Below are 13,182 nucleotides of genomic sequence, written 5' to 3'. Positions count from 1 at the left end.
TGCACAGCTTCTCGGCAGTAGAAATGGAATTGAATCCAAACCATCTGATTCCAAGGCCCATGTTCCTCACAGTGGATGGAATGGAATGGAATGTGATGTGACTCATGTCTACAGTGATATTAAATGGATACTTTGATTAAAAAAAAAAAAAACCCACAGCAATTACAAACCCACAGCAAATACAAACTTCCACACCTACTATGGAATGCAGATAGTACATTTTTTTTAGTCCTCCTCTTCTCCCCTTCCCACCAACCAAACAGTAAGTATTTTTGTGAGTCAATCCATCTCAAGCACGGAGGCTTGGGGGGCTCTGGCAGCAAGCTGACGAGGTCCCTGTTCTCCTGGGGGTTTTAACGGGTGAGTGAGGAAGGCCAGTTAACAACTGAACAGAACAAAGCGGACAGCGCTAAGCGCAAAGACCAAAATAAAACCAGAAGTTGTGGTGACGAGTGGGGCCAGACTGGTCCTTTCCTCCATTCCAGGGACCAGGTGTGTGCTATGAGATGACCTTGAACAAGACTCGACTCTTCATCTTGGGGGAAACGCATGGTGTGGGCTGGCAGCACCCCCCCCTCAATTTCCTCTACATAATCAGGTTTCTGTTCTAACATTCTGGCTTCTTTGATTAATCCAGGAGGTTACTCTGGCAATATTTACTCTAACCTACTTATCAGGTGTAATGGAAATAACAAATACTGTAATAAAAGGTAGTCTCCACTTCAGAGGATTCCTGAAGTTTTATAGCAGTGATATAAAAGTTGCATGAAGAAGGGGAGGGAGGGGGAAGGGATCATTTAAGCGGATCCGAACAGGCTTTAGCTGTGACAGCAATACTTCTTTAACCCCTTGAATGCAGATCGTGTAATACGATACCTATGGTCAGACACTTCTGTCTCTATCTGGGAGGGAACATGGAGAAAGGAGCTTAGGATGAAAGAGGAAAACGTAAGGTCAATTCAAAGGAGGCTGTCGGGGGCTGTACAGCAAGCATGAGCTTGCAGCAAAGGGATAGAATCATGGATGCTTTTTCCCGGGACAGCTTGATCCAGCTGTATCCTGGTATGGCTTTCCCAGAAGGAGAAGGACACAGTGACTCGCTAGAGGGATGGCCTGACACCAGGAGGCTCTGATAATTCACAGAGAGGTGAGAAGCGGCTGGAAATAGGACAACTTCACACCCTACCTCCTGCATCCCCTGCCACTACGGCAAGCGAGATGATGCCACTCTCAACCTGTAGCATTTCAGGGTGGCAATTCATGCTACCAAAAAAAAAAAAAAAAAAAAAAAAAAACCTCAAAGGTGCCAGAGGGAAGCTCCGTAAGGGGAATGAATGAGGTGAACTGTACCAGAGGAATCAGGACCAACTCAGCGAAACCGGAGAGAAGCACCATGTGAGCAACACAACTTGCCTTTCTGTATGAGGACACCAACTAGGCGTCGAGGAGACCTACAGAAACCAGGTAAACTGCGCATGGCAGGATCACTTTGAGGACCAGGGTGGGGCTTTAAAGGAGAACATGTGACTTAAAAATCTGGCCCAACAGCTAACCACTGGCCTCAAACAAGAAGACCTGAAACAATTACTACGGATGACTGTAACCAGACGGGAATGACCGTTCATCATTTCTCTTAAAGCTTTAAGTGAAGGATGGGCAGGGAGGGGTGAAGAATAGTTACTACACTGGGTAAAGCACCGCCCACATTCGTGTTTAAAGTTCAATCAGAATCAATTCACCAGCAAATATCCGGGATCACGTTCCCAGAGCCCCGGAAGCACGTTTGAAATATCACATGTATTCATTTACACTTAATCTTTTCCACTTTGATTTCCTGTATCATAGGGAGGTGGGCTGCCCCAAAAATTTTGTTCAGAGAAATTCTAGCTGCTCGTGGATTTCTAACATTTGTCTTGGGAACCCCTAGTGCCTGAAACAGCCTAAGCAATTAAATTCACCCCAGCTGTGTGTGTTCAGACCCCAGCAGGCTCACCACCAGTACCGACACCATCCCCGGGGCCACGTCATTTTTCTTGGCATCGTGTGGTTTGATGCCAATGCTGAGAGAAGGGGTCTTCCATTCCTGCCCTAATACCGACAGCTTCAGCACTGTTGGCTACATTCTCTGATCTCTCCAGAAGTGTCTGGCGTTTTCGAGGTTCCAACTGTGATGGCGAATGTGGCATCTAACTCCAAGAAATATGCACGCAGCTTCTACGCATGACCCCTTTCTGGCCTGTGGAGACTGGGGCGGTCCCCTTACCTTTATCATAGATCTCCTTCAAGACCCCTCGTTTTATCAGCTCCTCTCTGCTTTGCCTCATCGAGATTTTCCGTTCCAGGGCTATAAGCAAAACACAGAGAAAGCCGGTGTGAGGAGACAACAAAGGCATTCTTAAAAAGCATCACATTCTAAGATGTATTGCAATGCCGCATACGGGACATCTTTGGTAAATTGTACTTTACTAATTAATGTAAAGCTAACCAATACCAGTTAACAGGTTTTGATACAGTGCTCAACATGTTAGTCCAATTAACTCACTGAATCTTCACGGCAATCAAATTACCTATGAGGTAGGCATGTTTACCTTTTTATTTCATCATGACATGTAGTTGAGGAAACTAGCATAGAGCCTCCCAACAACCTATCAGAGGACCACCGAGAAGCGGATCCAGGATTCAAAGCCAGAAATGCTACCTCTGCCTTTGGCTTGACCTCTGCATCACACTGCATCTTCCTGAGTGTGGCCTTGCCTCATAGGTGGGATTTCTTTTTTAATTACCTAGTTCATACAGATCAGGTCTCAAGGAGGAAGTTGTTGCTTCCCAACTATTAAAAAATGGTACAGGAGTTCCTGTCGTGGCACAGTGGTTGGCGAATCCAACTAGGAACCATGAGGTTGCGGGTTCGGTCCCTGCCCTTGCTCAGTGGGTTAAGGATCCAGAGTTGCTGTGAGCTGTGGTGTAGGTTGCAGACGCTGCTCGGATCCTGCGTTGCTGTGGCTCTGGTGTAGGCCGGTGGCTGCAGCTCCGATTCGACCCCTAGGCTGGGAACCTCCATGTGCCGTGGGAGCGGCCCAAAGAAATAGCAAAAAAAAAAAAAGACCAAAAAAAAATAATAAAATAAAATAAAAAATGGTACAAAGATAGCCCTTAAAGACTTCCCTGGATTGGTACCGGGTTCTGGGGGAGAGACTAGTGGGCAGTGGGAGACTCCGTGAGGACAGCCGCCCACCGTTCTCCTCTCGTGGCTCCTGGCAACAAGCTGATCTGTTCAGATCCCAAATGCACCTCCACTGGGATCTAGCCACTCACCTGAGCCAACCGCTCAGGCGGGTGGGGGTGGTGGGGGGAGAGGGACCATTTCCTCTTGGATCAGGGGGTACGATGGAGACAAAGACAAGTGGAAACGGAGCCCCAAGGCGGGGAAGTGAGCAACAGCACAGCAGAGCCTGAAGAAGACAGGGAGCTAGGGCAGTGGCTGACATGTCCAGAAACACTGAGTAGAGCAGGTGAGAAGTGAGCGTGGCCAGTTTGGTCAGCTTGAGTGAGGTCCTTCACGTCCTTTGCACACACACTTATTCGGGGTGGTGAAAAATCCAGTTAGAAAATCAGGAAACTACTTGATGCAGACAGATTCAGATACAGGTGATTCACACACACACCTCTCAATCGAATTCAGTGCAAAGGGGAAGGAACTAGGAAGAAACCAAGGATGGAGTTCCCGTCATGGCGCAGTGGAAGCGAATCCGACTAGGAACCATGAGATTGTGGGTTTGATCCCTGGCCTTGCTCAGTGGGTTAAGGATCTGGTGTTGCCATGAGCTGTGGTGTAGGTTGCAGACGTGGCTCAGATCCTGCGTTGCAGTGGCTGTGGTGCAGGCTAGCAGCTACAGCTCCGATTCGACCCCTAGCCTGGGAACCTCCATGTGCCTCGGGTGTGGCCCTAAAAAAGACAAAAGACAAAAGAAAGAAAGAAAGGAAGAAGAAAGAAACCAAGGAAATGAGAATTGTGATTGTAGCTCTGTTACCAATAGCTGTGTGACCTTAATCCAGTTGCTTTGCCAGCGCCGGAAACGCCGATGCCTTGGCCCCAGCCACCCTGGTTTATCAGGTACGGGGTGGGACTTGACATCTATATGGTAATAAAAAGCTCTCTGGGTCATTCTCAGGTAAATCCAGGCTGAAAATCACTGAGTACTTTTTTTTTTTTTGGTCTTTTCTAGGGCCACACCTGCAGCATATGGAGGTTCCCAGGCTAGGGGTCTCATTGGAGTTGCAGCCGCCGGCCTACACCAGAGCCATCCACGTGGGATCCAAGCCACCTCTTTGACCTACACCACAGCTCACGGCAATGCCGGATCCTTAACCCACTGAGCAAGGCCAGGGATCGAACCTGCAACCTCAAGGTTGATGAGCCGCGATGGGAACTCTGTGGTTACATATTCTGGAACTTACTATTTTATTTCTAAAATTAACTTTATTCAAGTATAGTTTATTTAAAATATGTTAATTTGTATAGTATAGCAACATGATTCAGTTACACATACATATATATATGAATATATATATATATATATATATATATATATATATATATATATACACACACACTTTTTCATGTTCTTTTCCACGATGATTTATCACAGGTATTGACTACACTTCCCGATGCTCTACAGTAGGACTTTGCTGTTTATCTGTTCTGTATATAGTAGTTGGCATCTGCTAATCCCACACTCCCAATCCATCCCTCCCCCACCCTCCCTCTCCCTTGGCAACCACAAGTCTGTTCTCTATGCCTCTGCGTCTGTTTCATAGATAAGGAACATATTATTTAAGAATTGTGTTCTAACTCCCTCCCTGAGATTACAATGAATGAAGGGGTATGAAAAGGAAAAAATAAACGTTGAGTTAGGCACCAGCTTACGGAGAACATATTAACCATAAGACAGAGGCATATAGATATATACCCGCAGAGGTGAGGGCAGGAGGGTTGGATGGAAGGACAAGGCTTAGAGGTGGGTGTGGGAACCATGGGAGCTGTGCTTATTTGAGAAGTGAAGGGGTTTTATGCTCAGAACCAAAGGAAAGATAAGATGGGCAGAGGCCAGCAGGGCGTTTTCATGCAGAAGGGGAACGTGGGGAAGGGACACAGAAGCACCTGCAGTGAGTTACAAAGTTCTGCCTGATTTAAAAAGAAAAAAAAGATTTGCTCAGGAGCACAGCAAGAAAGGCAACTAGGCAAGAGGAAGTGAGAATGTTTAGGCAAAACGTTTGTTTGCTATCTCTCTCAGGTGAATAAAGACCTTCCTCGCCATCCTGTTTTGAACCATGTACACGAACAGATTTCTCTTCAACAGAATGCGGATAAACACCCTCTGCCAATGGGGAATTAGAAAAGGCTTTTCCAGGGTTCCTGTTGTGGTTAAAGACCCGATGTCATCTCGGGAGGATTCAATCCCTCAGGTTCAATCCCTGGCCTCGATCCGTGGGTTAAGGATCTGACGTTGCCGTAAGTTGTGGCGTAGGTCAGAGATGCAGCTTGGATTTGGTGTTGCTGTGACAGTGGTGTAGGTCGAAGCTGCAGCTCCCATTCAAACTCCTGGCCTGGGAACTTTCATATGCTGCAGGTGTGGCTGTTTTTTTTTTGAAAGAAAGAAAGAAAGAAAGGAAGGAAGGAAGGAAGGAAGGAAAGAAAGAAAGAAAGAAAGAGAGAAAAAACGCTTTTCTGAGAAAGAGACTCTGAGCAGAGGTTGAAAAATGACTGTCTCAGCTCAGGGCAGTCAGGCAGGAGCTGAAGGAAACACTCCTGACACAGCAAGCTGGCAACCACTCCTGACGGAGGAATCATGGCACTGCGGACAAGCAGAAAGCAAGCTGGCATGACCAGGATGGAGGGAGAATGACGGCTTGAGATGGGGCCAGAGGGGCAGGGGGGCTGGGCCAGGTAGGGCCTTACTGACCATGTCATTCTAAGAGAAATGGGAAGAAATGTTCAGATCCGAGTATCTGAAACACCAGCATCCACGTCCTTTTCTTTTTTTTTTTTAGGGATGCACCTGTGGCATATGGAAGTTCCCAGGTTAGAGGTCAAATCGGAGCGGCAGCTGCTGGCCTACGCCACAGCCATGCCAGATCTGAGCCATGTCTGCGACCTACACCACAGTTCACAGCAACGCCAGATCCTTAACCCACTGATCAAGGTCAAGGATCGAACCCACATCCTCATGGATACTATTTGGATTCTTAACCCACTGAAGCAAAGTGACCGAGGCATGCATATATATATATATAACTATAAATATAACTATATATAATGATATATATATATTATGTATAATATACATATATAACATTCCCTTTTTTATATTATCTTCCATCATGGTCTTTCCCAAGAGACTGGGCTATACAGCAGGACCTCATTGCTTATCCATTCTTCTTCTTCTTCTTCTTTTTTTTTTGTCTTCTGTCCTTCCAGGGCCACACCTGTGGCATGTGGAGGTTCCCAGGCTAGGGGGCCAATTGGAGCTGTTGCTGCCGGCCTACGCCAGAGTCACAGCAACACAGGATCCAAGTTACATCTGTGACCTATACCACGGCTCAAGGCAATGCCGGATCCTCAACCCACTGAGTGAGGCCAGGGATTGAACCTGCAACCTCATGGTTCCTGGTCGGATTCGTTTCTGCTGCGCCACAACAGGAACTCCCAGCTTATTCATTCTAAATGTAATAGAGTGCATCTAATAACCCCAAACTCTGGGTCCATCTCACTCCCTCCCCTCTCCTCCTGGCAACCACAGGTCTGTTCTCTGTGAGTCTGTTTCTGTTTTGCAGATAGGTTCACCTGTGCCATATTTCAGATTCCACATGTAGGTGATATCATATGGTATATTTTTTTCTCATTCTGACTTAAACTTCACTTAATATGACAATCTCTAGTTGCAGTCATGGGAATGTCAACTGGCATAACCACTATGGAAAACAGTGTGGAGTTTCCTCAGAAAACAAAATATACAACGACCATATGATCCAGCAATTCCACTCCTGGGCAAATATCCAGACAAAACTATAATTAAACAAGATACACACCCCCCTACATTGACTGCAGCACTATTCACAATAGCCAAGACATGGAAACAACCTAAAAGTACATTGAGGATTAAGAAGAAAAGGTACATGGCTATACAGTGGAATACTACTCAGCCATAAAAAGAACAAACTTGTGCCATTTGCGGCACACCGTTTCTTCAACCTATTGAGATTGCCCTTAAGAACAAAGATAAACCTGACATAACATATCTGCTCTTATTTAAATGAGAAATTACCTCCCCACCCCCTGTCCCACATACACCAAGGTCCAACTTTAATTAACATTCTGGGAAGAGATGGCTTATTTGTTCTCTGGATTTGTCCCTTTCCTAGTGCAGAATCCTGTGCCCAGAGAGGATGCACAGACCTTTTTGAGAAGGGTGGGAAGTCATGTCATTTAACTTAATCTTCACCACAATATTGTGAGGGGTTATTATTCCCCTTTTACAGATGTGGTACCTGAGGCCCAGCAAAATTCACGTGCTCAGAGTCACAGAGCTAAATAGAAGAGCAGAAACAAATTTTCAGGTCTGTTTTTTTCCTCATTACTGTGAAAATCATGATAATGTATATAGGCTCTAAATACAATGTAATATACATAAAGCTTTAGAAATGGAAGTTTTAAAACTTCCATTAAAATAAACTTTATTTGGGGCTGAGTGTCACGGTAAAATGACACAATTACATCTTACATTGAGGAGCTGCTTCTAAGGCGCTCTTTATTATCTCTTTTTTTTTGTCTTTTTTTTAGGGCTGAACCCCTGGCATATGGAGGCTCCCAGATTAGGGATCGAATTGGAGCTGTGGCCGCCAGCCTACACCACAGCCACAGCAACGTGGGATCTGAACCACGTCTGTGACCTACACTACAGCTCACAGCAACGCTGGATCCTTAACCCACCAAGCGAGGCCAGGGATCAAACCTGTTTCCTCACGGATACTAGTCATGTGGGTTGACTGCTAAGCCACAACAGGAACTCCTACTATCTCTTGTAACAAGGTATGCACGATATCTCTCTGCTGATCTTACTTTTCCCAAAGTCAGAGCTAAGTTTAACTGGGGCCAAAGACAAGCTCACTACTGCCCAGAAACTGAAACACAATGGGCTCAGAAACAGACTTGTGGTTGCCAAGGGGAAGAAGGAGGGAGTGGGATGGAGGGAGATTGGGGTTAACAGGTGCATATTATTACATTTAGAATGGATGAACAACGGGGTCCCTCCGTACAACAGAGGGAACTATATCCAATCTCTTGGGACAGAACATAATGGAAGATAATATGAGAAAATGAATGTACAGATATTAGATACAGATAGTTGCAATGCAATTCCTTGGATCTTTAGAAAAGGACCAAATTTCCAGGCTGTAGTAAGTAAATGCACAACACCGTAACACGCTTTCAAGATGGTCCTGTGGCAACTGAAACACCAAAACAAAAATTGCATAAACCAGCAAAAGTGCGAAGGCTACTGGAGGCACATGTAATATAAATTCTACGCCAACATATGAGATAATGAAGCGGGGGGGGGGGGGGGAGGGGATGACTGATTTGTCCTAACAGACCAACAAAGAATTAGGTGACAGATCCAAATACATTTTTAAAAAAAGCTTCCCAAACCCCTCTTTCTTTCCTGAAATGATGAGAGGAAGACTTTTCAATTATTGCATCAGAAAGGGCCCCAAATGGGTCCTCAAAACACATTCAAAGGTTGGCCCATCCAAAAAAGGCTAAGCTCGTCATTAAAGACAATATTAATATAAAAACCATACAGAAAACCTTGAAAGGCACAGTTATTCTTGCATCTTTATCACCATCTATTTTTTTCATGATAAAATTTTTAACTGAAGTATGGTTAATTTAAAATATTTTGTTAGTTTCAGGTATACAGCAAAGTGATTCAGTTATATTATATACACACACACATATATAACTGATATATATGTTTACATATATATATTGATATATACATTTACATATACATATATTTCAGATTCTTTTCCATTATACATTATTACAAAATATTGGGTGTTCCTGTCGTGGCTTGGCAGAAATGAATCTGACTAGTATCCACGAGGATGCAGGTTCAATCCCTTGCTCAGTAGCTTAAGGATCCGGTGTTGCCGTGGGCTGTGGTGTAGGTCACAGATGCAGCTTGGATCCTGCATTGCTGCGGCTGTGGTGGAGGCCGGCAGCTGCAGCTCCGATTAGACCCCTAGACTGGGAATGTCCATATGCTGCAGGTACAGCCCTAAAAAGGCAAAAACAAAAAAACTCCCAGACACTGAATACAGTTCCCTGTGCGATACAGTACATCCTTGTGGTTTATCTGCTTTATAGACAGCGACGTGTATCTGCTAATCCTACACTCCTCATTTATCCCCACCTTTCCCCTTTGGTAACCATGATTTGTTTTCTCTGTCTGTGAGTCTGTTTCTGTTTTGTCAATAAGTTGATCTGTATTTTTTTTTTTTTTGGATTCCACGTTAGTGACATCATGTATTTGTCTTTCCCTGCCTGACTTCATTTCATTTAGTATGAAAATCTTTAGGTCCATCCATGTTGCTGCCATCGGCAATATTTCATTCTTCTTTATGACTAATGTTTCATCATATGTATATGGGTGTGTGTATGTACTGCCTTTGTACATATACAGATCCGTTGGTCTCACCATACCTGAATAATAACAAAACCTGCGTTTTATTTTTTCTATTCCTTTTTCATTTTTTTTTTTATTAAAGTACAGTTGATGTACTGGAGTTTCCATTGTGGCTCAGGAGTTAACGAATCTGACTAGGAACCATGAGGTTGTGGGTTTGACCCCTGGCCTTGCTCAGTGGGTTAAGGATCCAGCATTGCTGTGAGCTGTGGTGTAGGTCGCAGATGCAGCTCGTATTCCGCGTTGCTGTGGCTGTGGTGTAGGCCGGCAGCTACAGCTCTGATTATACCCCTAGCCTGGGAACCTCCATATGCCACAGGTGTGGCCCTAGGAAAGACAAAAAAAAAAAAAAGTATAGTCGATATTCAATGGTCCTTCAATTTCTGTTGTACAGCAAAGCAAAGTGACCCAGTCCTACATCTATGTACATTTTTTTGGGGGGGGGGGTCTTTTCAGGGCTGCATCTAAAACATATGGAAGTTTCCAGGCTAGGGAACAAATTGGAGCTGTAGCTGCCAGCCTATGCCACAGCCACAACAATGCCTACACCACAGCTCACGGCAACACTGGATCCTTTAGCTCACTGAGCGAGGCCAGGGATCGAACCCACATCCTTATGGATTCGAGTCAGGTTCGTTACCCCTGAGCCACAACGGCAACTCCCATATTTTTTTTCACACTATCTTCCATCATATTCTAAAACACACTTATCTTTGCACTAGTTTGTAAATCAAGGTAAAACCAAAGCAGGATTTCACAGCTTTATGTTCCATTTTATTGCTCTGAAGTCTGTTTATATCTGAGCAAATGCTTTAGTAACAGAAAGCCTGGTGAAGGATTGCTTCTCAGTAGTAAAATCTACCAAAGCTCAGAGACTAACTCTGGTCATGGGGTGACAGCAGTTCTAATCACTTTTATCAACTCGTCCTTTGAGCCACCAATGGCGGTCTACGCCATATTTACGGAAAAGCCAGTTCTCCACCACTGCCCCCTAATTATTTTTTTCAGTTTCCCTCTCCATCTGGGTTTGGGCTAAGCCAAAGAATCCTATGCTTCTTTGACACTGATGAATTTAAAACAGGCATCTTGGATGGGCTTATTCTGCTTCATGAATGCCTAGGCTGGATGAATTTATTAAAAATAACTAAGACATTCTCTTTTTAATTTTTGCATGTGCAGCCACACATGTACACTTTTATGTTTTATTTATCAAAATACAGGAAAAGTTTTCACTGTAAAAACAAAGTTTTCAAAAGCCACAAATAGATTGTTCTGCTCATATTGTTCTCCCACTTTTTTTCTCCTCATTCCTCAGTATGTTTTAGAGATTTTCCCATCAGCCCCTAGAGCAGCACCTCCTCCTTTCTGGGTACTGCAAACCATGACATGTGATCTAAGTGCCGTAACTTATATTTCAGCATCTGAAACTGAAGGACATTTAAGTGGCTTCACGTTTTTGACCTATAAACTTTGCTACTGTGAATATACCTGTGAACAAGTATGAGAAATTTTCTAGAATACATCATTAGGCTTACTGGGCAGGGCATTTTCTAAGTGCTCCCAGTCCTGATGGAAAAAAGAAACACTTTATATTGCACAAAATGAGGAAAGGTGGGGGGAAGCAATACTGGTGCTTTTTGAGTCCTCTGGTTCTTCTCATAGTATCAGGGCAGGGAATTGTTCAGATTTTTCTTTAAGCTAATCCACCTCTATTGAATTCTCTGCTCAACGGCCCTTAAATTACATTCTGTAGGGGACAACAACTGAGAGAAAAATAATTGAGAAATGATGAAATCGGCAGCAGCTTACGGCACAGTCTTATGCCCTTCAGTTAAAATAGTCAACTTGCCAGTAAAATCTGTAGCTCTCATTCCTTTGAAGTTTTACCACCCCCGTGACAGGGAATTTAGGCTAGAGATCTACAAGTGACGAATGGAAAGAGCCTCCAGAACCTGAAATTTACCTCTGCTCCCCACAGGCTGTCCTAAGTAAGGAGGATTAGGAATATGATGCAACAACTCTACGCTTGAAGGACTGAACGTGAAATAATCCACCCGCGTTTACACTAGCTCCAGAAAACAATTTCCTTTTTTTTTTTTTTTTTTTAAGATGAAGAGACTCAAAACTAAATGTATACACACAATATATAAAAGAGGAGAGAAGAGCTTAAGGATTTGGAGGAGGGGGATATACCCAGAGGTCTTCCACTTTGAAAGGTCAGATGGCAAATACCAGCTGATCTCTTATTTCATGAGGAAACGAATGCGAAAAGCAACAAGGCTGTCAATCTCAATGGGTGGGTTCAAGAAAGAAGTAAAAAAAAAAGGAATAAATGTCTAGTTTCAGGCAGAGCAATATGACAAATACATTCAAGAGGTCACGTTTGGAGTTCCCTCATGACGCAGGGGAAATGAATCCGACTAGGAACCATGAAGTTGCAGGTTCGATCCCTGGCCTTGCTCAGTGGGTTAAGGATCTGGTATTGCCATGAGCTGTGGTGTAGATCACAGACGCAGCTCAGATCTGGCTGTGGCTGTGGCTGGCAGCTATAGCTCCGATTAGACCCCTAGCCAGGGAACCCCCATATGCTGCAGGTGCGGCCCTCAAAAGACAAAAAAAAAAAAAAAGAGGCCACGTTCACCTCTTGAATGTGTATGAGCACCAACTATTGTGCTTTTTATAACTCAGATGACGTTCAGGAGTCCTATGAATGTCCAAACATTTTGAATAACTAGGCAAGAAGGTTTTCGGTTACTCGAGTATCCAAAGAAAGTTTATTTATTAAATCACTAATTCGAAATGAAAAATATCTTCAAAAATATGTGGCAATTAAGGTCAAGTGATTCTCAACATCAGAGAGGCTGACCAGTCTAGGACTTTTTTTTTTTTTCCTTTAAAAACCTAAAGGGTTTAGATTTTTACAGGGAACAATGGACGTTCCATATAAAAGATGGAATCTAGGAGTTCCCCTTGTGGTTCGGTGGAAACAAATCTGATTAGAATCCATGAGGATGCAGATTCGATCCCCAGCCTCATTCACTGGGTCAGGGATCCAGCGCTGCTGTGAGCTATCGTGGAGGTCACAGATGTGGCTCAGATTCCACATTGCTGTGGCTGCGGTGCAGGCCAGTAGCTGAAGCTGCAATTTGACCCCTGGCCTGGGAACTTCCATATGCTGTGGGTGCTGTCCTAAAAAGCAAAATAATAATAATCGAATAAAAATTTAAAAATAAAAAGATGGAACATAAGCAGGAAGGGTCCTTGTCACATAAGAAGCAGAGATCCTGCAGTTCCCGTCGTGGCTCAGTGGTTAATGAATCCAACTAGGAACCATGAAGATGTGGGTTCGATCCCTGGCCTTGCTCAGTGGGTTAAGGATCTGGCGTTGCTGTGAGCTGTGGTGTAGGTTGCAGACGTGGCTCGGATCCCACGTTTG

General features: G+C 44.2%; 1 protein-coding gene across 4 annotated transcripts in view; it reads right to left on the bottom strand.

Annotated features, from left to right (window-relative positions):
• Positions 1-13,182, bottom strand: part of PHACTR1 (phosphatase and actin regulator 1) — a 321,038-nt gene that overhangs the window by 114,733 nt on the left and 193,123 nt on the right. For all 4 annotated transcript variants that reach the window (XM_047794426.1, XM_047794427.1, XM_047794424.1 and 1 more), the window contains exon 3: positions 2,264-2,344. In XM_047794426.1, coding sequence (XP_047650382.1) covers positions 2,264-2,344 — 81 coding nt within the window. The remainder of the gene's footprint in view (positions 1-2,263; positions 2,345-13,182) is intronic.

This window comes from Phacochoerus africanus, chromosome 9 (genome assembly GCF_016906955.1).
Source record: "Phacochoerus africanus isolate WHEZ1 chromosome 9, ROS_Pafr_v1, whole genome shotgun sequence".
Classification (NCBI taxonomy): Eukaryota; Metazoa; Chordata; class Mammalia; order Artiodactyla; family Suidae; genus Phacochoerus; species Phacochoerus africanus.
The sequence above is the reverse complement of the archived record's forward strand: the minus strand, read 5'-3'. Positions and strand labels throughout refer to the sequence as shown.